At 44.9% G+C, this 24,425-nt stretch overlaps 2 protein-coding genes across 3 annotated transcripts in view; one reads left to right on the top strand and one right to left on the bottom strand.

Moving 5' to 3' along the window:
• Nucleotides 1-621: 621 nt before the first annotated feature.
• The window catches only part of ODAD1 (outer dynein arm docking complex subunit 1), a 24,530-nt gene continuing 726 nt past the window's right edge, over nucleotides 622-24,425 (bottom strand). The window contains exons 2-15 of one of the 2 annotated variants that reach the window (XM_083471757.1): nucleotides 21,888-21,970; nucleotides 18,426-18,525; nucleotides 16,819-17,008; nucleotides 16,282-16,404; nucleotides 16,081-16,194; nucleotides 15,356-15,423; nucleotides 13,900-14,087; nucleotides 11,377-11,502; nucleotides 11,079-11,161; nucleotides 10,200-10,368; nucleotides 7,625-7,788; nucleotides 6,897-7,000; nucleotides 3,682-3,760; nucleotides 622-2,093 (exon numbers count right to left, since the gene is read on the bottom strand). In XM_083471757.1, coding sequence (XP_083327883.1) covers nucleotides 1,986-2,093; nucleotides 3,682-3,760; nucleotides 6,897-7,000; nucleotides 7,625-7,788; nucleotides 10,200-10,368; nucleotides 11,079-11,161; nucleotides 11,377-11,502; nucleotides 13,900-14,087; nucleotides 15,356-15,423; nucleotides 16,081-16,194; nucleotides 16,282-16,404; nucleotides 16,819-17,008; nucleotides 18,426-18,525; nucleotides 21,888-21,954 — 1,683 coding nt within the window. In that variant the 5' untranslated portion in view covers nucleotides 21,955-21,970 and the 3' untranslated portion in view covers nucleotides 622-1,985. The remainder of the gene's footprint in view (nucleotides 2,094-3,681; nucleotides 3,761-6,896; nucleotides 7,001-7,624; nucleotides 7,789-10,199; nucleotides 10,369-11,078; nucleotides 11,162-11,376; nucleotides 11,503-13,899; nucleotides 14,088-15,355; nucleotides 15,424-16,080; nucleotides 16,195-16,281; nucleotides 16,405-16,818; nucleotides 17,009-18,425; nucleotides 18,526-21,887; nucleotides 21,971-24,425) is intronic. The other variant, XM_083471758.1, reaches the window with a different exon arrangement.
• EMP3 (epithelial membrane protein 3 (MAM blood group)) overlaps nucleotides 21,880-24,425 on the top strand; it is a 25,216-nt gene continuing 22,670 nt past the window's right edge. Inside the window, exon 1 of the mRNA XM_083471780.1 lies at nucleotides 21,880-22,012. The gene's annotated coding sequence lies outside the window, so the exon portion shown is untranslated. The remainder of the gene's footprint in view (nucleotides 22,013-24,425) is intronic.

Below are 24,425 nucleotides of genomic sequence, written 5' to 3'. Positions count from 1 at the left end.
GAGGAGGGAGAGAACCATGAGCATCACCTTGCGCTCCTGGGGGGGGGGGAGGTAGGCTAAGATTGCAATAAATAATAAAACAACAAATTCCCAACCATATTGTTTACTTCCACACTAGAGCCCTTAAACACAAGAGGATTATAGAGGCACAGCTTTTCTGTGCTTAGGTTGGACGTGGAGTTTAAACTACAACCATAAAATATAGTGTATGTTGTTGGACTACACCTCCCATAATCTTTTGGCTGCTGGCCAGGCTGGCTAGGTCTGATGGGGTTGTAATCCAAAATATTTGGAGGACATCACATTGGCTACCCATCTAGCAAAGAATTTTCCTATGACCAAAATCTTCTGCTACCTTTACTCACACAAGGAAGGCCTGTTTAGCAAAGTTCACCTGCAACGCTAATGAAAACATTATTCCTTGGAGGTCCTGTTGCTTTACTGTTTCTTGTTCTGTTTCCCCTCCCACCGTCTCAAATTTCTGGGAGACGAATTTAGATAAAATTCTTTAAATCTGGATGGATGATAGACCTCTGCCTCATCCAGAGGCACATTCAACCTGCATCACACTATCTCTGGGTCCAGTTCCCTCTCCCCCCGACAAAAAAAAATATCCAGTCGTTACCTCACCAGTTAAACATTTTAATCATTTTAGTTTCCAATTTACACTGATAATCAAAAAACGCGATAGTTTTTCCCACTTGTCACAGGGACTGTGCATGAGTTGCCCCCATTAGAGGGCAGGCCCCGCCCACTTCTGTGGCCTCCCCAACACGCACCGCTCCCACATTCCACATCCATGGGAACGACAGAGATTTTTTCCATGATGATTATCTTTGGGAGAGGAATGGATTCCCCAAGATTATTCTCTGGCGACACTGTAGGAAGAGGGCACTGCAGGGGAGGGTTTGGGTGAGGTGAATATGATGGGAGTATCACCCTTTTTGAGGATTAAAAAAAATAAATCACTCATTCTAAAATCAGGGCTAAAAGAACTTAAAAAACAACAACCCACACCTTGAGGAAACTGCTCCTCACCATAAAAAGCAGAATTTTTGCATACACGTTTACATGTAATCTTCAAAACTGAAGACGCTGCAGTTTAGCAGTGGTAAACGAGTGCTCTGGGTGGAACTGACACAGTCTCATTTTAGATACCCATGTGGTAAAAAACACACTCTGAGGAACAGGCTAGTTGGTTAAAAAAAAAAAGAAGTTAAAACATGTGGCCAATGCTTTGAACACACCCAGTTTCCTCTCACACAGCACAGCAGACACTTTATACCCTTCATGGGCCTCAACCCACTCTGTCTAAGACAGCGAACGAGACTTCATTAGACTCTGGCAATTCATAGCATGAGGGAGCTAACATGCCGGTTTCCTGACACAAGATGGCTGCTGAGGAACAGAGCCGAGTTTTAGTCACCTACTTCTAAGCCCGATGGTGAATCCTGTTAGGACAGGGAGCTGGGCCCCCTTGCTCCAGAAGGCTTCTAGAAGTACCAGCTCACTAAACCAGAGACTCGGGGGATAGATTCCTTTATCAGAGAGGTCGCAAGTCCATGTACCATGACAACAGGCAGAGGTGTGTGGTTTTTTTTAAGACGCATTCTCTCTTTGCAAGAGGATCTAGAGTCAAATTATGAAGAATTTAAGCAAGTGGGCAGCACGGGAGTGAAGAGCGTTGTTGATATGGCGGACCATGTGTTATGTATTATTGGCACAGTCCATCTGTCCTGATCGAGCGAGCAGCCAAGAAGAGGGGCGTTTCACCGGGAGGAGGGAGATCTTTGGAGATCCACGGCAGGGTGGAGGCTACATCCAAGCATGCCGATCATCCCCAATGGGAAGAGGGCTGCAGAGGCTACAGGTGTAAAGGCAGTGGCGCAGGACCACACTGTAACACAACCCTGCCAGTGACAAACTTGGCTTCCGTCTTTTGCGTGGCACGGGACACAGACTGCGTATATAGCTTCCTACTCCAGTCAAGAGGCCTGAGATTGTTTCTTGGCCGAACTTAGCCCACCACGTTCATCTGCTAAATCAGGCTGTGTGTTCCTCTTTATGGAAAGCGCTGCTGTCTTGCTTGCGATCTGGAGGCCGGGAGAAGAGAAACCTCAGTTAATTTTGTGAAATGGTTTCGTAACCGCATGCATCTGTGGAAAAGGCTCAGGGGAAGACTCTTCGGCGTCACATACAAGACTCCTGAGATCAGAATACCTGGATCAGTAACTTATTGAATGCCTTAACTGCTACTGTATGGTGTCAGAGGTCGGCATCTTGAGTTCCCTGCAGGGGACCCTCTGCCGAGTCCCTAAGCTCTGGGGGCCTGCCGCTCCTCCTTTTCACTGTTGCTGCCAGTCCATTGCGCCTCTTTGAAGATGCAAGGACAAGTGTAAAGAGAAGGGAAAGCGCCCATCTCCACTTGCCCTGTGCTCCTTCTCTCTCTTGAGAGAGAATAGAATCATAGAATTGTATAGCTGGAAGGGACAAAAAGGATGATCTAGCCCAACTTCCTGTATGTGCAAGATGCGCCCATAGGAAGGAGAGGGGAAGCTGCAGCAGTAACAGTGGCAAGGAGGGAGGTGGGCCCACACAGGAGGGGGGGATGCTGAGAGTATCTTCCCCAAGGGCCCCCCAAACCTGCTACTGACTAGATGGCGAAATACAGCAAAATCCCGAATTTGTGTTTTAGTGTTGCTGTTATATGAGGCACCATCAAACTGCATGGCATATACGAGGTACAAGTGGGCAGGTCCCTGCCTTCAGGAACTCACTATCTGAAAGGTGGCACAGGGGAGACAATAGAGGAAGGAAGGGAAATGGAGGTGTTGATAAATCCTGGGAGCAGGACATGCATTTAGTTTAGATATACATACAGTGGTACCTCGGGTTACATACGCTTCAGGTTACAGACTCCGCTAACCCAGAAATAGTGCTTCAGGTTAAGAACTTTGCTTCAGGATGATAACAGAAATTGGCAGGAGGCTCCATAAGCTAAAGTGGTGCTTCAGGTTAAGAACAGTTTCAGGTTAAGTACGGACCTCCAGAATGAATTAAGTACTTAACAAGAGGTACCACTGTATTACAGTGGGAAGTATAATTAAAGGATAAGACTGTTGTTGATAAAAGTTCCTTCCTTTGCTTCTTGGGGCCATAAGGGACACTAAACGTTTGTATCCAAGCACACCCATGATTGCTTTTAGGGCAGCCTGCCTTGATTTTGTGTTGCCCTTCAGATTTTATTTTTTAAAAGCTCTATGGATTTTGTTGTCTGCAGGCTTGTTTTATGACTCAAGTTATTTGCATTTTGCCATGACCTTTTGGCTTAGACAAGTAAACTAATAAATATGCCAAGAGGTAGGGAAAATATCTGCCCCTGTGTGAGGATTGTTTACTCCGACTGCCAAACTGCTTCTCCATGAAAATGTTTTTAGAGCAGGGGCCTAATCTACTCCCCCCGCCCCAAGAGGCAAGGAGAGTTGCAGAAAGCAAAGCAGAAGAGGAAATTATTGTATGGCTGTTCAGAATTAATTTTGCTGTATATAAATATACTTCAGTCACAAAAGGTATGTAAATAATAATCCAGTAAGGAACTTGCTTTAGAAGACCCCGATCTGAGTAATAGTAATAGCAATATTAGCTCTGCATCCAGGACCCTCTCTGGCCTTTTGTACTCACATCATTCATAATTTTTTGCTTGAGCTCTTCATGAGTTAAGGGTTTCTCGTCTTCTTCTGTTATTGGCTCATGGCCAGTTCTGCAAAGAGCAAACATTAAGATGATAAAAACAAAGAGTGTCTTTTGCATTAAGTACTGCAAACCAATCCTTTTAAAAACAGTTTTTTCCAGGGCTCCTCCCAAGACCAATTTTTATTCAGCATTTATTCCAACTTGTTCATGAGGCATTTATACAACGATAAGCAATCATCCTGATGTATACATCTTCCTGTTAATCATTCATTTACCCCACAATTTTCAAGGCATTTCCCCGTAACTTTCTAAGAAGTCCAGTTTTGTGGGTTTTTTAAGTGGATTTGTTGTACTAGGGTGACAGAGTGCTTTAACCTACTTTAAAGGCACAAACCTAAAGTTTTGCACTTGAATCCCTCCTGCAAAACAGCGGCAGTCTGGAGGCACCCAGGGAGATGGAATACGCTGCATCTGTTGAATGTTCTGCCCGCTGCCAAGTTATTCAGAGTAAAATATTTCCTGGGAAGTGGGCAGCTGGATCTAACCCATTGCATCCCAGTCCCATCCTAAAATTTCTTCTATGGGTTTAACACAGTAAACCGTTCTGCTCAGAAAATCTGCTGATATTCTCCTCTGCATGAGTGCTTTCCCTACCGTGTGTGTGTGTGTGTGTGTGTGTGTGTGTGTGTGTGTGTAAAAACCAAGGCCTCTTATGGCATTTAGTCTTGATTGCATTTTTAAAATATTTATCCAACATGGGTCTCCAAGGCAGCTTCAAACATAATTAAAACCATCCATTTCAATATAACAATTAAAAAATAATTACAGAATCAGCAACACACAAACATATACACAAAACAGAAAGCAGGAAATCAGTTAAATGTCTCAAAACAAACATGTCTCTTGAGCAAACAAGAACACGCAGAATTGGCAACTACAACTTAATAATGTAGGCACCCAATGACAGAAGCCAGACAGGGTGCATCAAAGAGCAGGGGCCATCCTAGAAAAGGCCCCGTTCTCCATTCCTTCTCCTTTAATGCTGGAGGTGGGAGCAGCCAGAACAGAGCCGCAGTACAATTATTTGTTTCCCCAGCTTTTAATGTGTCTTATTTTATAGAAACAAAAATAAACTATACATTCTAACTAATGATCCTCATGTCATCTATCAACATTAAGGCACTGCAAATTAACATTGTTTTATAGAATTCCACAAACGATCTTGATATTCTACCAGAGGCTTTCTCTATATAAATAATGCATTCCTATACAACATAAAGACGTAATTGCTTTATAATTAATTAATTCTTACTATTGCAGTTCTTTCTTTTACAAATTAGGCATAATTTGAATCTTAGATTAATTTCCAGTAGTGCTTTCCAAATATTTTATATTGAGTTTTACAATTCCAATACAAAATACATTCATGCAAACACTTTAAGGACTTTATCATCATCATCATCATCATCATCATCACAGTACTATTCCAGATTGTTTTATAGTAAAATATTTTATGCATTAATATTCTATGCCAAATATCTTTTGCTCAGTCCCACACAGATGGCATTTGCTGTTTCTTCCGGTGTTTAGCTATCCATATCTGGGGACACTGCCAACATATTGCCCACCATTTTTCTTTCCTAATAGCATAATCATAGGATCCATAATTTATTCATATCCTATGATCTCATCATTTTTCCTTGTAATTTTTTTTAACTGTAAAACATTTTCTGCAATAACTTTCCATACCAGATATCTTTTTCTCATTCCCAAAGATGTTTCTTCCAGTGTTTAGCTATCTGTATCTTGGGGTGTTACAAACATATTGTTATGTACCACCCCAATCTCCAAGCAGTGAGAGATTCCCAGGGTTCCAAGCGCTCACTCGGGGTTTGATTTTCTTGGAACAGGGGTGTCCACTTGAATAAAATGGGCAATGCCCATCAATATTTGGGGGGGGGGTCCTAGCTCCCTCAAATATTTTATGGGGGTTCAAAATAACTGGCTCCAAAATCTTGGAATGAAGGTCAGTGGAGACTGAGGTGTCTTTAGGGTGTATGGTTTTATATGCACATGTGTACAACCTGGATATAGGATTCGAGAGCTCACAACATTAACACATGGGTGCTACTTCCCCTTTAGGTTTCCAGAGAAGCCCCAATGTCCAGGACATGTTTCTGTTTCCCAGCTTCCAGCTCTCACACACAACAACTACTCTGGCTATTGCTCTTCTGCCTAGGCTCACATGGTCTCCAACCATGGAGTGCGGGGGGACACCTGTCAGTTTGCATTTCTTAGTACAGAAAGTATTGATCTGATGTGTAGAAATCTTTCCTATTCTACTTAGTTCAAGAGTGTTCTGGAAGGTTTCTTTCTATGTGAAGGAAACAGGCAGAAGGTTTCTGATGTTTGGGTTATTCCTTCTGGGAAGCTGAGTACAGCTGGTTTAAAACTGGTTCTGTTATATTTCTGTCAAGGTCATGCTGATTATAATAGTCAGGCCAGGAGGAGCCTGGGTTTCACACACTTTCTTCTTCTATCTCTTTGTTCTGGTGTGGTGTTCCGTTCTGTATGCTATAATGTTCAGGTTTAGTCTTACTATAAGTTCTTTTTAAGTTTAAATTAAGTCTGCTGCAACTGGATTTCTTATGGACTGTGCCAATCCTGAATGTATTGGATTTGTGACCATTATGCTCATTTACCTTCAGTAGCAGTAAAGCTTTGCTGAATGAAATACAATTGCCTCTGGTCTATTTTTTGGGAACTCTGCAACGTGTTTAAATCCTCCTCCACATGCATGACAACACCTACCCCATTTTCCCAGGCAGAATCATCACTTAGCTCATTCTTTGAGATGCTGACAAGCAGTTAAACTGGACAGCTAAAGCCATTTCAAAAAGAATACACACTCACAACAATATTCTCTAGCATCTTCCCTTAACATATGCTCATTCAGTTTTCCTAATAACATAACCATGGGGTCCCTCATAAACTCATATCCTATGCTCTCCAATTTTCCTTGTCACCGCAATCCAAAACATCTGAACTTTCCATGATCGCAGTATAGCACCCCCTTTGCCAACCCAGTGCCCTCCAGCTGCTGGGCTGGCAGGAGCTGATAGGAATTGTAGTCCAAAACAGGTTGATACAGAAAATCTTAAACATACGGGCAGGTTCATGTGGGGTTAGGCAGGTCTCCTTACCCAGCAGTGGGTGGCCGAACAAGCATAGGCTGTGCCCGAATCTCAGATTTCTGCCCCAGAAGCAGTTGCACTGTCTCCAGAGTGTCGTAGGGCTGATCATATTCCTGAGAAAAGAAGAGGCAAGGTTTATTGCTTCCCCTCCCACTAGAGATTTAAAATAAAACAGCCTGAGGTCAAGTACTCTGCCCCACCTATTAATCCAGATCTATCTGTTCTTCCTACTAGATCAATTAAAAACGGAGTGACATCGCTGGCTGCAGCTAATATGAGAATTTTGGTTTTCAGTTTTTTTAAAAGGTTACTAACCCTCACAATTGCAGAAATGCATTTGATAAAATAAAAGTAAATGTGTTAAGGGATTTGAAATGAGGCTGGCAAAGCAAAAGTAATATCATGCTTTCAAGCCCTGTGGACTCCACTGCAGAGCTGCAAAGTAATTTCCCTCTGCACCAGGACATTTTGAAAGGAACACATACAAACAGTTATATCAGAATGGGATTAAAACCCTAGACTATTCAACAGGAAAGATTTGCAAGCAGGTTTGTCCTGCAAAATCGATAGGGGTTCTCACTCTCAGTAAAATATTTTGCACACGGTAATTGCAGCAGGGAATTGGGCTCAGAGAAGTGAGTCAAAAGGTTGTCTCCTCCTCTCCCTCTCTCCACGATCCCTGAGCCATCCCTTTCTCCTGCCCCTGTTGTTGTGTCCTGCCCATCCACCCTGCATACCTCAGCCTTGGCGAAAGAATACATAGCCAACAGCTGGTTGGTCTTTTGTTCAATCAAGCCCAGGTAGATCGCAACATTCTCGTCCAGGGCAGTCGTCGACCCGCCCAGCTTCTTTTCCAGCACTGAGTAGTCACACTGCAGTTTCCAAAAGAGAGCCTCGATTGCTTTGAGAGGAGGAAAGAAAGCAAAATGAATGAACCCACACAGCTCACAAATGAATGAGCCCACCCACACAGCTCTTAACTTTAAGCACTCACTTCCTAGAGAGCCTGGAAGTCTTGAGCTCAACCCGGATAAGTGTCAGGGGTCAGCCCAGTGAGTGGCACCCCTTCCCCAATTCAAGGTGCCCAGTACCTAAGGCTCGCCAAATTATTCTGCACATGAGACAACACCCCGTCCCCCAAAATAAACACCTCTCCCTGGGAGCAGAATAATAATAATAATAATAATAATAATAATAATAATAATAATAATAATAATAAATGATTAATCATTTTTCTGCTCTTTCATGACACACAGAATTCGCTGCCCAAGGCAATGGTAGCTCCAGCCCTGCTAAGAGTCAACTTGATAAATGGTGGCCTGGTTTGCATGGTCTTATCTTGGGATTTAATAAGCCAGGATATGCATGAGCTACTGCTGCTCGCAGGTGCCAGGCAGCTCCTTTGCTCAGCCCAGCAAGCAGGCAGCTGAACAAGCCAGGACCCAGCTGTCTACCATAGCTGCCCATTATCTGAAAACCCAGAAACTATGGTGAATGGCTTACAAACCAGACAGGGTCTTAAAATCAACTTTAAGCCATGGCTAGATATCCTGGCTAGTTTGTAAGCAATTAACCATAGCTTTCAGGTTTGCACATGTCAGGAAGTGAGGAAGAAGCCATCGATTTCCATTCCAACCTGCGTTTGCTGCATGCAGCGCTGTTTCCATTCCACTGCAGTTTGGCTTCTGACAAAAAAAAAACAACAACAACCACCCTATGTTATTCAGCTCACTGTCCACTGTGGTGGAACTTGACAGAACCTCTGACATTATTTCACACCATTCGCTGCACTGAAAAGGAAACACGATGAAAAGCGGGAGGGAGAGTCATTAATTGTGTATCTTTTGCAAGCTTTAAATGGCAGCAGCAAATACCGCTCATATTCACTAGATTGCTTTCCATCCATGGCATGGGATGTATAAATGAGCACTGGCAATTTCCACCCCCATTCCCATCAGAATTCCTCAACAACCCTATGGGAAGCTATAATTGATAGCTGAGTCCTGGCTTGTTCAGCTGCTCACTTGTGGGCAGAGCGAAGCAGCAGATAACACTCATTCACATCCTGGCATATTGAGCCAGGATATGATAGTGCAGATTTGCCCTGCATGTTCTGTACTTTTTGTCTACATGGCTCTTTGGAAGCTATCTTCAACTGGCCAGCCATCAGCCCATCTTGTGACAATGAATTCCAAGAGACAGGCTGGAGTCAGGTGACAGCTTTCTTTTGTCTGTTTTTCCAGAAAGCTGAAGGCAATTTGAAAGAAGGGTCCATTGGGAAAGGAAAGCCTCTTAAAATCACTCAGCTTTCTTAAATGCTGCAGTTTGTCTTCAGTCCTAATTACACATTGCATGGAAAATAAAAATAATAAAAGAAATTATTTCCTTTGTCCCACACCTACTGGCAACCAATTCCACAGGATAAGCCTGAGTATTACTGTTTTGACAAAATGATATTCTCTCCCTCTTCCAATTTTGCCTTTCAGGCCTCCCCCCTCCTCAAGCTTATCTGTCTGCTAAGGATGATACAGCCAGGATCTGTGGTATTTTCTGTGACTAGCTGTGCCTGTTGGCTGATCATCCTGTTCCTCAAGGGAGTCTGTGGACTGCATCAGGCCCATACAGCCTTTTCAAACCAGAACACAGAGCCATTTCCCTCCCCACCACTATCCCAACTACTGGCAAGGAACCACAACCGCTTCTTCCTTTTTTAAAAGAATAATGGTGCTGAAGGTAACAGGGCCTGGTGACCAGGGCTAGGCACTGGCATTCGCTGTTAGAAATTGAAGCCTCTCATCCTCCATTATCTGTGTAGTGTTAGCCTAGCACTCAAACCTGCCCAAGAGTGAGAGCCAGTGTGGTGAAGTGGTTAGAGTGTCAGGCTCGAACATGGGAGACCAGGGTTCAAATCCCTCCTCAGACATGAAGCTCATTGGGTGACCCTGGGCCAGTCACTGCCTCTCAGCTTAACCTACCTCACAGGGGTGTTGTGGGGATTAAATGTGGAGTGAGTGAACTGTGTATATCACCTTGAGCTCTTTGGAGAAAAAGGTGGCATGTAAGTGCAATCAATCAATCAATCAATCAATCAATCAATCAATCAATCAAGTGCTGGCCAGATTCCTTGCTGTGAGAGCTCAGCAACTGCTATGAAAAGTGGCATCTTGAGAACCTAAATTTTCAGTGCAAAGAAAAACCAAGCCCCAAAGTTCTGCAGGTTGCAAAGGAAAGCTTCAGAACATGTTTCCAGTTCCTACGATGATGCCTCCACCATCTTTCTCTTCCCGGCACACAAACACAGTCCCTGCTTACCGTTCTTGAGCTGCTCCCAAATCTTGTGGTGACCCTTCAATGCCAGCTCAATCCGGTTCGCCTCTTTCACAGCTTCCTCCTGCTGCGCTTCGGCCTCCTTGAGCCGCAACAGCTGCTCCCCCTCCTCCTGGGCACTCTGCTTTTGTGCCTCCTGTATCTCATGGTAGAGCTAGAAGAGTGGAGGAGCAAGATGGAGAAAGCAGGGGGGTGGGGTCATTCATTTTACTATTACAGGAGGTTGGCAAAAACAAGGCGCATGGAAGAGATAAGAGGGTGGAAGGGCATCGTTCCTGAAAGAAGCTTGTGCAAAAATAACACTATGGTGCTAGGACATCTCAAAAGGGAAAGAGCCCTGATGCAATGTGGTGCAGCCCAAGGTTTATTTGGGTAAGCAGAGGACATCCACAGCATACTTTTTTTTTTTTTTTGCCCCCACCCTCCCTAGCCCCCATCCACAGCATACATTTAAAGCAGATTCAATGCACATAGCTTTCCACAAAGAATCTTTCCACAAAGAATTCTAGTTTGCCCCAACACCCTTAACAAACTACAGCCCCCCCCCCCACAAACCACATGCTTTAAATGTATACAGTGGGGACGCATACTGCTTGTTTCTGCGCTTGTGTTGAATAAGGAACTGGGAACCAGGAAGCAAACTTCAGCCTCGTTCAGCAACATGCGGCAGGAATCCCTGCTTGCTAACAGCAGCCAAGGTTGGAAGAATTGGGGAAGAGGGTGAGGAAGTATGGGCTGGCATTGTGATTATGACAGCATTGTGCAGAGACTGCAAAAAAAAAAACTTGCTTGCACGAATATCACTACTTCTATGATAAACTGTAATACGGGGGGGGGGGGGGGAACCCAAGACACAGCACTCACCTCAGTGATTTGTTCCCATATCTGCTCCTTCTGATCGTTCTGATCATTGACGTAGTTGAACTGAGCAAAGTTCCGTTCCTCCTCTGAAGTGGGAAAGAAAAACATCGGTATTGGATCTTAACTCGCATCCCACAGCCTGAACCAGCCGGGACCCAAACTGCTTCAAGGGCAGCCCCTATGGAGGGTAAGGTCCCAGATCTCATTCTGTTCTTCCTGAGCCAAAAAGACCCAGAGGACAGTCATGGTTCAAAAGGAAAATGGACCCTCTCCCATTGCAGCCCCCTGCCTTGCCCATCACCTTGCACATATATAGTCAATGCAGCATCCAAGGTTGGCGCGTCGGTGAGTTCCAGGACTTGATCCACGGTGGTGTGTAAAGATTCAAGCATCTCCTCCTCGGGGTCTTTCCGTTTGGACTCTTCCTCTAATTGAAAATAAAGAGAATCTAGGAGCCCCGGTTCCTAGGGCAACCTCAAAGTCATGTGAATCCCCACCTCAATCAGAAACATGCATTAAAGGAGTGGAAAAGCCGCCCATCTTTTTTAATCACTTGTCTTGACCAAAGCTGAAACATTTCAATGATTATAAACCGCAAGAGGAAGCAAGATGTGACATGAAAACCAGCCCTGGTGGCTCGATTCTCCTCCAACAAACCACACGAGAAAAGCAAGGCTGATGTCCCCTATGATAAGGTTGCAGCACTGGGGGCTTTTTAGCTTAGAGAAAAGGGGCGACAAGATAGACATTTCTAAAATTATGCGTGGCATGGAAAAAAGGTTTTCTCCCTCTCTCAAGACAAGAGAAATAGAGAAATCCCCATGAAGGTGTGCGTTGGAAGATTTGCATGGAGAGAAACAAACCATAAATGCTGATTTGTTGCTGCTTTTCAGTAAGCCATAGTCTGTTTAGCGATGGCTTGCCGTTGACCCAATTACTGTTAATAATTGCTAAGCCAAAGGAAGTAGGCAGATTGCTTTAGAAATGCTGTTTTACCCACATGCGAATTTAAATCAAACTCACATGATAACTTATTAAAACTCACATGATAACTTATTAAAATGTTTTAATTGGGCTGCAGCCATACTCTTTAGCCAACTATTTCTCTGAATACAAAAAAGTTCATTAAAGTGTGTGTGTGTGTGTGTGTGTGTGTGTGTTGGGGGGTAACTTAACACAGATTGATTAGGTATTAACCCCCAAGATCCTCTGCTTTAATTCACAAAATTCTTCCCAGAGAAGCCAGCAGTCCTGGCTCTGAGCTGTCCCACTATAAACCACATCACACACTTGCCTCCCAAAGGCCAAGGAATACTTCTGGCACCAGACAAAGAAGCAAACACTGACCCTTTTCTCACAAGCATCTGATTGTGCAGTTTTTGGCTGCTGGTGATATTTGCTGTTGGTAAGTTATACTGTATGGTGATCTTGCTTCTGTAGATCCAAACTGTAATAGGTATGAGTTACTCGTGCGTAAACTGGTGCCTTTCTCGGTTAATTTGCCTTGTTAAACCTTTCTGACTGCACAGCCCCTTCTCATCGTGGCTGCCTCAGTCACTGGCAGAATCCGTCAGTGGGCGTTTCTTGAACCTCTTCCAACATAAAAGTTGTTTGACACCCAGTCTCCTCCTCCTCTCACTGCGCGGGAGTCTTCTGCACAGGGAAGGCATGGGTAGCGGAGGACCTGGGCTCTCCTCACTGATGTCCAGTGAAGAGTCCCTGAGCCCTCTCTCCACTTCCCCCGTCTGCCCCCCTTTATCCCTGGTGTTGCGCTGATTGGCTTCCCCCTCTACTGAGCTGTTTCTCCCCCTGCTGCTGGGTCCTTCGCCAGCATCATCTGGGAGCCTCCCCTTCGCCTCTCGCTCCGATGTCAGCTCCCTGACACAAATAGATCTTGCTAGTGGGGGGGGGGGGGGGAATTTACTACAAGCTTTTGTGGAATTAAATACATAACTTTTAGTTTTGCTCATTATGTATTATTATTCAGGACATCTTGATTTTCCAACTGCCTTTCACCGTGAGTTCCCACGGCAGGTTACAACAATTTAAAAATACAACATTAAGAACAGTTAAAACAGAATACAATTAAGAGAATAGGGTGGACCCTGAGATGTGTATCGCAGGCGTCAGAGGCCAGGATAAAGAGGTGCATCTTCAGCAAAGGATGAAAACCACGTGGCGAAGGTGCAAGACACACATCTGTGGGAAGGGAACATAGTTTAGACCTGCCACAGATAATGCCCTCTCCTGGGCTGTCCCCCTCAACTTCTGAAGATGGTGGAACTACCCTACGACATTCTAAATCCCGGAGAGGGTCTGTAAGGAAGCAAGCAAGCGGGTCTTTCATACATTTGGTGCTGAAGTCATTTAAAACTTTAAATCCTAGCATGAGGACTTCGAACTGAGCCTGGAAATGAATTGGCAACCGATGCACCTCTTTTGAAACTGGCTATGTGAGTTCTAAATGGATCCCCAGCCAGTAGCTGTCTTTTGGACGTGTTGAAGTCTCCCAAGTCATCTTCAAGGGCAGCCCTACAGAGAACATGTTGCAATAATCCAGTTGTGGAAGTTGCCAGAGCATGGGTAACAGCGTCCAAGTTATTTCTGTCCAAAAGGGTCCATGGCTGACAAACGAGCCAGAGCTGGAAACTGGCACTCCAAATCACTGAGGCCACCTGAGCCATTGCTTAGTTTCTATTTGTTCTGTACCCATTCTGTCTTGCCACGAGACCACTTCTGGGCATGTGGGAATGAATGAATGACTCAATAAATAGCCCCTAACCATACATGACACACACACACACACACACACACACACACAAACCTTTCTTTTGCTTGGCCTTTAGTGCCTCCTCCGTCAATGTCCTCTCCTGCAGCTTGACGGAAATGAAATCATTCAAGCGCTGGTCATTCTCTATCTGGCGGCATAATTCTTTCATCTCCGATTCATACTGCGCTACATCTTTCTTTGCCTTGTCCTGCAGCTGGCCTAGGCGCGTATGTGCCTCATCCCTATATTTACCCCAGTGGACAAATGGGGTGGGGACAAGGTTTGGATATGTGAGAGAGAACCACCAGCAATTCCACTTCCCAACTTTTCTTCATGCTCTTATCCCCATTCCTTCACCACCTCTGAAATCTAGCATAACGATGAAGCGCTTGAGTGACAGGCAGGAAGTCCTTGTTTCACATATTACTTCACCATTTAGGAGAGGCCACAGCTCACTATGCTCAACTGCTGCCATCTCCAATTACGGAATCTCAGGTAGAAAAGGCTGGGAAAGGCCTCAGCCCTTGATACTGGAGAGTGGCCATAAGTCAGGACTGAGTGCATTGTGTTGAATGGGCTGATGGCCTAGTCCATTCTAATGGAAGACGCAGGTGCCGATGTGCAATCAAGAGCCTCAAAGTGCACTCCTTTGTGCACTGGAAAGGGAAAGCAGGCTTTGGCTCTACCACCCCATCACCTGGCGGTTTGGTAAAGCCTCGCATTCTTTTAAGCGCCATGCAACGCTCTTTGCAAGCTTTGGGTCCCAACTATGTGACATCAGCAGCCCTGCCCTCATGTCAAATTTGGACTGTGTGGCTTGGATCTGACCTACAGAGCCAAAAAGGTTCCTCAGGCTTTGCTGCACAGGTCACAGAATCCTGCTTTTTCTGGTGCAGAATTTTTGTTTCCCTGAAGCAGAATTTCCATTTTAGTGCAGAGGATATGTAGCCCTGTCTTTTATATTAAGATAAAGGGACCCCTGACCATTAGGTCCAGTCGTGGCCGACTCTGGGGTTGCGGCACTCATCTCGCTTTATTGGCCGAGGGAGCCGGCGTATGGCTTCCGGGTCATGTGGCCAGGATGACTAAGCCGCTTCTGGCAAACCAGAGTAGCGCACAGAAATGCTGTTTATCTTCCTGCCGGAGCGGTACCTATTTATCTACTTGCACTTTGACATGCTTTTGAACTGCTAGGTTGGCAGGAGCAGGGACCGAGCAACGGGAGCTCATCCCGTCACAGGGATTCGAACCGCTGACCTTCTGATCGGCAAGTCCTAGGCTCTGTGGTTTAACCCACAGCGCCACCCGCGTCTTTTATATTAGAGTGATGCTTAGAAGCTAGGACTTGGAGGGAGCATGGCTATTGCTGATTAAGTTGTCACAGTGCAGCAAGTGGAGGCAGCAAGACAATGGAAGAGCAATGAAGAACCAGGGTATGAACATGAGCAAGGTTTCTGCAGGGACACTCCTCCCTGCCCCACCATGCTTGAGTACTCCCCTTCCCCCCAACCTTGCTTCGTAGGCTGCAGAGGATGTGCTGATGACTGCGCCAATGGCTCTACGAGTTTCCAACAGCTCCTAGAGGGAGAGAGAGGAAGCCATCAGATCTAGTCCCTAATTGCAACACAGCCATACCATCCTGTTCACAAAGTTCTATCTCCTCACTGGAGCCAATCACAGCTCTTCCCTTCTTTCCTAACCATTGTCATCCACACCGTAGCATAGAATCATAGAGTTGGAAGAGACCACAAGGGCCATCGAGTCCAACCCCAGAAGCACAGTCCATAGATTTAAACTCCACATGAATCTGCAAGTGTTAAAGAGGTCCTGTGAATTGGCCTTCAGACCCTGCCCTGTCAAACCCAAGAATCAGAAATCCTTAGGTCCAAGAGGATAGGAATAAGGCAGGGGGCATCATCATTTCTGTTGTCAGAATCTAGTTGGTCAGTTACAATCCCTAGTTTAATAAGAAAAAACACACTTTCCAAAATGCATGGTTTAGCTTTGTGATTCTCTCCCAGCCAATAAAAAGCCTTGATATTTTTTTTAATACCACTCTCAACAGTCAATCACATCCTTCCATTCCATGCTGGAGTTCTCTCCAAGCAACCAGATCTCACAATTCTATAACAGAACCTTCATTAGTCTACATCACGACTCCAGTCCCTCTCAGAAACTCTCTTGGGCAATTACATCCTGTCAACTCTCCTCAATTTTCTCTTAGTGTGAATGTACCGTCTCTAGACGTTTATAAAGCTGTTCAAAGCGATCGTGTTCAAGCCGGAGAATTTCTAGATCCTCACGTAGCTGAGAATTCAAGACGAGCTGAGAATTGAATTCTGTGGTGGTCTGGAAATAGAAAAGTGGAGTGAGAAACTGAAGACAAGCCAAGAATCCTGGCTCTCAGAAACCCTGGGCACTTGCAACCATTTTTACCCGGTCAAGCTGATTCTCAACTGTTCCTATCCGCTTCAGCAAGTTGCCCTTCTGTTCCTGGATCAGGGTCCCAGTGCCCACCACCAGCTTCTGGTCAGTCAAACGCTTGTTCCAGTTTTCGATCTGTCAGAAATCAAGAATAAAAGCAGGGAAATGGGATGAGAAACTAGTATTTGGGATAGGACTAAAGAATCCTTGGCTCTTGGATCCCCTGTTCTAATGAATTCCACCCTCAAGTCCTAGCTGCCAATTCCCTCTGCATTTTTAAAGCCCCCATTTTTAACCCCAAAGATCCTCCTCTCCTTTCTGAAGTTTCTCTTCACCTGGATTTTTTTGGGGGGTGAGGGAAGGTGAAGAAAAAAATCTTTTTCTCAGAGACTTCCATTCTGCTCTCAGGGCCTCACTTCACGCTACTTGTTCTCTGTACCTGCTATTATACTCCACTCCCCACCTGGAAGGCTTCAAAATCCTATCTCAGGATACTACTTCACATCGATAAATGCCAAGCAACTTGGTACTTAGCTCCCTTCTCCGTACCTCTTTATCAAGCAGGGCTACCTGCTTCTTCTCTTGAATTATTTGCTGCTTCACTTCATCTCGCTGTCCCAACAAGGAACGGAGAGTGTCACCGTGGACCTTTTCCTGCTGTGCGTTGGCCTTGCTCTCAGTCACAGCGTGCCTCTGTAGCAGCTCTTTGTTATCCTTCTCCAGGCGCTTTATCTCTGCCCTGTCCAAGAGAAGCCGGGCAGAGACTCTGAGGGGCGGCAGGATGACACGGCGAGACACAGCTGCGTGGGCACGGACGGGAGCGCCATGGCAGCAGGTGTGCTGGTGAGTTTTGGTTGGGATTGGTGGCAGCGCCAGCTCAGAGGAGTTTTTGAGACACTGCTACAGAAACTCCTGGAAAGCTGGTGATTTGAATCTGAGCATGCATCTCACCAACTCTGGATGGGACAAGATGGAATGGGGAAGGGGGGAATCGGGACAGGATATACTCTCAGAAGAGAGCAGGCTTCAAGAGTTCAAAATTAGCAGCTCTGTGTAAAAAGGCACAATAGATTTCAGGCCTTAGGATGACTTATTGCGCCTTTACGTGCCTATGAAACAAGCAGTGTTGGGAACACAGAATTTCTGATTTCCCTACAAAGAAAGTACTATGTTTTGTAGGTCAGGGTAGAAGGCCAGAACTTCAAGATTCTCAGGGGCAGGGATGATGAGTAACGTTCATTAAGTGATCTAAACCAGAGTACGAAGAGAGAGAAGAATCCTAAATTCTCTGGGAACGTTTTATACTAAAGGGGCAGGAAGAGGTTGGACACACAGAATCATGAGTACAAGATCTGAAACCATGTCAGCGTGCAAAAGCGCATAATGGCAAAAATAAAATGTTTGTACATGCATGTACACATATGTGATAGATTGTGGGAGATGGAATTTGGCCGCATGTGCTAAAGAAAGGCAGGTTATATGCACAAACATGTCCACACTTGATGTGACCAAACCAATTGTCAGCTGTGTGTTGCCAGGAGCATATCAGTTGCTATGTGCCCTTGTGTTAAGTCAGTATCTGCTTCAGTACATGAGGTGGGGATTATTTCTTAATGCTCAGCTTACAGCTCTCTCCTTGCAGTAGGATGTACAATATTCAAATGCTCCCCAAATCCAAAACTGGATGTTACAGAACAAGAGATGACAGGCTGTGCTCTGTGCCAAGAAAAATGGACAGGAGATAGCACCCCTCAATGCGATTATATACCACTCGCTCATCAAATTGTGGCACAACTGAAAACTAAAGATTAGACAACTGGTCCAATGAAAGCAATTTAAGGCTGGTGATGGGCAACAGGCTTGTTTCTCTTAGAAATCTGAATATGATGTAAAAGAGGGATCACCTCATGGTGCACGCACAGCTCATTCTTGCCCCCAATAAAAATATTTTGCAGGATTTGGTATAGCCTCCCAAACCCAAATGCATACACTGTGACGGTCTCTCCCAGACCATTTCCAGCTATCTAAAGAACTATGTCCATCTCCGGCGTAAGAAAACAATAAAACCACGACGTTCCTGCTGTGAACAGGGAAAAACAAAATGGATCTCCAAAATGGATCCAGAATTTTAGCAAGGATATGAGATGAATACATACTTCTGCCTGCGAATGATTTCATGGGATTCGAAAGCGTAGGCATGGCGGTTGCCTTCTAGGAGACGAAACTGGCGCTGGAGTTTGGCTAACTCGCTTTCGGCTAGTGGGACACAAAGCCAGTGAAGCAACAGGTGGTTTGGGGAGACAGAGGAAAGAAAGGTGGTTAGAAAGTCCAGCATGATGGCCTTCTCTTAATGACCCCACCTATCACACCTGGCGCAAGAATTAGGGCAGAGACTAATGTGGTCCAGGATTACAGAAAGAAGGGAACTTCCCTGCTGTGTTTGGCACAGATTTGATGAGCACAATCATGAGCAACTTAATGACTACCAGTGGTATTCCATTTATATAATGAGCTCCAGTTGGCTTTGTTAGGCTTGAGACAAACAGCTGTTTTTAAGAGAGCCAAAAGGGGTTTGAGAGAGGCTTCACTTTCCATGAACATGCCCACAGGTTTTGTCCCAATGTCACTTCTGAACAAACAGGTTTTGCAGGTTCCTGCAACAATAAAAAAGCCTCTAAGACCTGCGTGCCAGAGAACATGCTTTTCCTCATAGAATTCTGGGCAATGTGGTTAGTTAAGAGTTGCTGAGAATTATAACTCAGTGAGTGTGGACCCTCCAAGTGTCCCTATTTTCCAGGGACGCCCCCAATTTAGAGAAGCCATCCCGGTTTCTGATTCGATCCTCGAATGTCCCACTTTTCCTTAGAATGTCCCTATTTTCACTGGAGAAATGTTGGTGGGTATGGAGTTATCTGACCCCCCAAGCCATCTGAAGGCAATCCTGTATAGGGAAGTTTTTTAATGTTCAATGTTTTATTACCTTTTTATGTATGTTGGAAGCTTCCCAGAGGGGCTGGGGCAACCCAGTCAGATGTGTGGCGTATGAATAGTGAAATTATCATTAAGGAATGAGACATCCCTATTTTCATTGGATAAATGTTGGGTGGTATGTGAATGCCCAGAATTCTTTGAGGGAAAGAATGTGCTTTAAAGGTATGGTGTATATACAGCCTTAGTGTACACAGCAATCCTTCTTTCAAAGAGCCTTCAATTCTCTGAAGAAGAAACACACACACAAGTACAGTGGTACCCCGCAAGATGAACGCCTCGGAAGACGAAAAACTCGCTAGACGAAGGAGTTTTTCGTTTTCTTAGCCGCTTCGCAAGACGCATTTCCCTATGGGCTTGCTTCGCAAAACGAAGCTTGCCCCGCAAGCTCCGGGGATAGCGGGGAAGCGCAGCGCGCCTTCCCCTCTCTCCCCGGACCCCTTTTGAACCAAGGGGCGGCAACGGGGAGAAGCAATTCTCCCCGCTGCCCCTTCCCTTGCTTTAAACAGGTCCGGGGACAGAGGGGAAGGTGCGCGGCGCTTCCCCTCTGTCCCCGGACGGTCTCCATAGGAACTCATTGATTGATTTTCAATGCATTCCTATGGGAAACCGTGCTTCGCAAGACGAAAAACTCGCAAGAAGAAAAAACTTGCGGAACGAATTAATTTCGTCTTGCGAGGCACCACTGTATCAATGACCTCCATGTAGCCAAATGATAGGTCTCTTTGGTCACTATCAGGTTCCTGGACCCAGGGAATCCTTGAGTCTACAGAGCTTGGTCAGTTCTGGGAGGAATTGGTAGAGCTGCTTTTGCGCTCCTGATCTAGGCAGCCCTGATGTGTGGCATGCCTTGATCATTCAGTGCGGTTTATCAGGAATGGATTGTGGAAAGGACTGAGGAACAGAAGAGGCTGTGCTGTCTTTCAGGGGAGGCAGCCAGGGGAGCAAGGCAATACCTGTTCCCTCTTCATCAGGACATGATTGCTTTTCTGATCAGGTGCTAATAGTGCCAAGAACAGACCAACCTTGATTCTACACTCCAGCCTTATGGACATCTGGTCCCTTGGCGGCAGACAGGCTCTTGTTTTGTTCCTCGACTGCCATTTTTTGTTCACTCCCAGCAAAGCGAATGACTCAGTCTCTGGATCCTCACAAAGCCACTGACTCATGCCCACATGTGTCCCCCGTATGCTAGCAAGGATTTGGACAATTTGTACCTCCGCTACTTTAATTTAGTCCCTGCTGCTTTTCAAAGCCAACATTCACTTAAGAGGCCTAGTTCAAAGAGTAATTCTTACAAGCTAACCAAGACATGTGGAAAACAGCCAAGGCGCCCTGGTTCTGGCTCTTTGGCCTCATTCTTTGGATACAAAGGCCTTATTTCTCATCCCTCTGCTCCCTTTCAAAAGCAGTCCCCTTTAGCAACATTTTTGCTTGGCTTGAAAAATATCCCCCAACTCCTTCCTAGTCACCCTGGCAAAAACTGAAAGGAAATATATATTATTTCATGTAGCTGTCAAAGAAGGAGATACCCTCTTAGCTTTATTTATGTATCAGATTTTGCAGAACTGTCTGGTACCTTCAGTTTGCTTCAACCTGGGATCAGTTTCAGTGAGTCTGATGTAGTTATACACATTTCACTGCAGACAGTGAGCTACTAGCATAAATCTTCTCAGTAAAAATATTTATTATTGCTGGTTTCATAGCTTTCTACATACATGCACTGGCCTAAGACCACAGCAATACTGTCCATGAAAACCCTTTATAAAAATGCCAAATATGTATATGTATATGTGTGTGTGTATATATATATATGATGACAAGGGTGCTTTATAGCAGAGACTTAGGCTAAAGTGTCATGGGAAGTTCCCTAACCACAAGAACGTTTGCCATAACGTCAGCTGAATATCCACATGTTGTCAATGCATTAAAGCATGCAGCAATTCAGAAAAGCCTGCACTAACCCCAAACTTCAAAAGTTTAAACTGCTCTGTGAGACAGCAAGAGTGCTCTGCTGATATTTCACAAAGTTTGGGGGTGGAAGGATGCTGTGAGGGAAAACAGCAGCTGCTAAAACACTATGGGAAGAGCAAGAATACACATGGATTTCAGCCTGGAATAATCACATTGGCGGAAACAATATTGCAGTGAGCTAAGCGAAATCAGGGCAGGCCCTCACCAAATCCAGACTTCAGCTATCATTGTTAAAGGATGTCTTCCTGTTCAGAGAAAGTAGACCTCTAAATACCAGGTGTTTGGGACAAAATAGGGACTGTCACTTCCATGTTCTGCTTGTGAGTTTCCAAAAGCATCTGGCCAGCTGACAGAAACAGAATGTCTTGGATCCAGAGAGACTTAATCCAATCGAAGGAGATTTTTATGTGCACAGACTTAGTAAAAGCAAACTGAATGGAGAAAGTGGGCCAGAGAATGACCTTTCTGTTTCCCTATTCCAGTGTGTGTATGGGGGGGGGGAGGGATTTTCCATTCAAATGACACTGGGATCACATCACAAGCTGCATCCAGGGAATCTAGTGTTACAAGCTTCCCACAACAATATTCCCAAATGCAAATTCTGGCTATGCAAGTGTTCCTACAGTGTATCCTCACTTCCCTCCATAGGAATTTACCAAGGCCTTCCAAGTCCACGTCACTGCCATCTGAGCGGAGGCTTGAAGCAGATTTGAAGAACGGCATCTTCGGTTTCTTCCTGCTGGTGGAAAAAAAATGATAAAACAAAGTGGGAGGCTAGCAGGTGAGAATCACTGTCATAAAATAACTCATTCATGGAAAACAGGGCAGCATACTGCATAAAACATTTGAACGGGGAGACCCAGATTGGAACACTGCTCACCATGACATTTCCCAGTCTGATCTTGGGCCAGTCACGTGAGCTTAACCAAGTGGGGGCAGCTGTCCCCCTCTAGATCAAGTAAAACAATAGAAATACTTAACTGACCAATCACATCAGTTCTCCCCCCCTAACAAAAATCCTGGCTATGCCCATGGCCAGTCACTACATCTTAGTCCAGTGGTTCTCAAAGTTGTTTTTTTTCTGGGCCAGGCTTTCAGAATAAAAATTTGCTTGTGCCACACTGATTTTTTTATTGATAAGAAATACAATGGAAAACAAAAAGAACTCCTAGCAGTGCTTGATTTATAACAATGAACACAACATTATGAAAAACTATCCATCCATGTTCTGCAAATAAAAAAACAAATATTTTGATACTAATCTACACTACGCTACACTGAAGTGTTTAAATGTTTCTTTGATTGTCCACAAATCTTTCTGCCACACTTGCCATCATCTCTTGCCACACCTCAGGGGTGCTAGGAGAATTAACGGCAAGGGAGCAAGACACCTCTATTCCGTATTCTGAGTTCCCTAAATAAAAACATAAATAAATCCAAATTAAAGCACACATATAAAATGGCAATCCAACATTTTCTCCCGCCAACTGACATTCATCCTACCAGCGTGCACAACGCCACAGAAACCTCTAACCAGCTGCATGCATCTAATTCAGGGCTCTGCTTTGTTCGTGGCAATTATATTTTCATGTGTTTTAGAGTCTGGCAAACTGCCTTGCGAGATCAATGCACCCTGAAAGGCAGGTTTTAAAAAGTAAACTTCATTCTAACTCAGTACTTCATATGCAGTCTCTTCTGCTGCAACAGCCAGCATACTTCTATCCGTTACACAGAATCATAGAATCATAAAGGGATCCCAAGAGTCTTCTAGTCCAGACCCCTGCGATGCAGGAATCCTGCCCACAGCCATCATTGGTTGGGTTCAAACCACCAACCTTCTGGTTTACAGCCTGGTACACTGGCCCACTGTGCCACCTGAGAGACAATTTGTGCCTTCAGTATTTCCCCTTTACGAAACTCCCATCCATCTTGAATTATCTTCTGTTTTGAGTATTTGTGACCATGAGACTTCACCTAATAGTTCCTTAAGAAGTATTGAAAGACTTCTAAAGGTACCAATAACGTTCAAGAGCCCAGACTTATAAATATAATCATTTCTCTGCTTGCCTGAGGTGGCAGAGAACTGCCTCAAGATGCCTATAACCAGGAAGCTTTACAAGAGTTCCCTCTTCCTTTCAGTGTTAAGACATCAAATCTATGGGGGCTTTGGGCTAAAAAGGCAATATATAAATTACTTAAAACAAATGATTAACGTAGGTGGTGGTAGCATTAAAAAAAGTTGTGGGCCAGAAACTTGTGCAGACTTATCTGCATACCCTCCAACATTTCTCTGATGAAAACAGGGGCAACCTGTTCAACAGCAGCAACAACAATCATTTTATTAATCATACCCCACCCATCTGACTGGGTTGCCCCAGCCATTCTAGGCAGCTTCCAACATATATAAAAACATAATAAAATATTAAACATTTTAAAACTTTCCGATACAGGGCTGCCTTCAGGTGTCTTCTAATAGTTGTATAGTTACTTATCTCCTTGGCTCGGGGGTCACATAGCTCCAATGAAGATAGGGACACCCTACCACACCCTCCAATATTTCTCCAATGAAAATAGGGACATCCTAAGGAAAAGCAGGACATTCCAGGATCAAATCAAAACTGGAGTGGCTTCTGTAAATCTGGAACTGTCCCTGGAAAATAGCAACACTTGGAGGGTCTGTATTTGCAAGGCTGCAAAATACAAGAAAGGGGTAAGCCATACAGTGTGAGTGATATGAACACTGGCAAGGCTCTCACACGATACAGCTGCAGAGTGAAAACTTTTTAAGCAGTCTCTTAAATCACAGAGCCTAGGACCTGCCGATCAGAAGGTTGGCGGTTCGAATCCCCATGACGGGGTGAGCTCCCGTTGCTCGGTCCCTGCTCCTGCCCACCTAGCAGTTCGAAAGCACGTCAAAGTGCATGTAGATAAATAGGTACCGCTCCAGCGGGAAGGTAAACGGCATTTCCGTGCGCTGCTCTGGTTCGCCAGAAGCGACTTAGTCATGCTGGCCACATGACCCGGAAGCTGTACGCCGGCTCCCTCGGCTAATAAAGCGAGATGAGCACCACAACCCCAGAGTCGGCCATGACTGGACCTAATAGTCAGCGGTCCCTTTACCTTTACCTTTAATGCAACAGCTAACCATGTAACAAGCCCTTAAAACTAGTGTCTTAACAGATCAACTTCTCAGT

The sequence above is a fragment of the Podarcis liolepis genome (assembly GCF_965112155.1).
Source record: "Podarcis liolepis genome assembly, chromosome: 13".
NCBI lineage: Eukaryota > Metazoa > Chordata > Lepidosauria > Squamata > Lacertidae > Podarcis > Podarcis liolepis.
The sequence above is the reverse complement of the archived record's forward strand: the minus strand, read 5'-3'. Positions and strand labels throughout refer to the sequence as shown.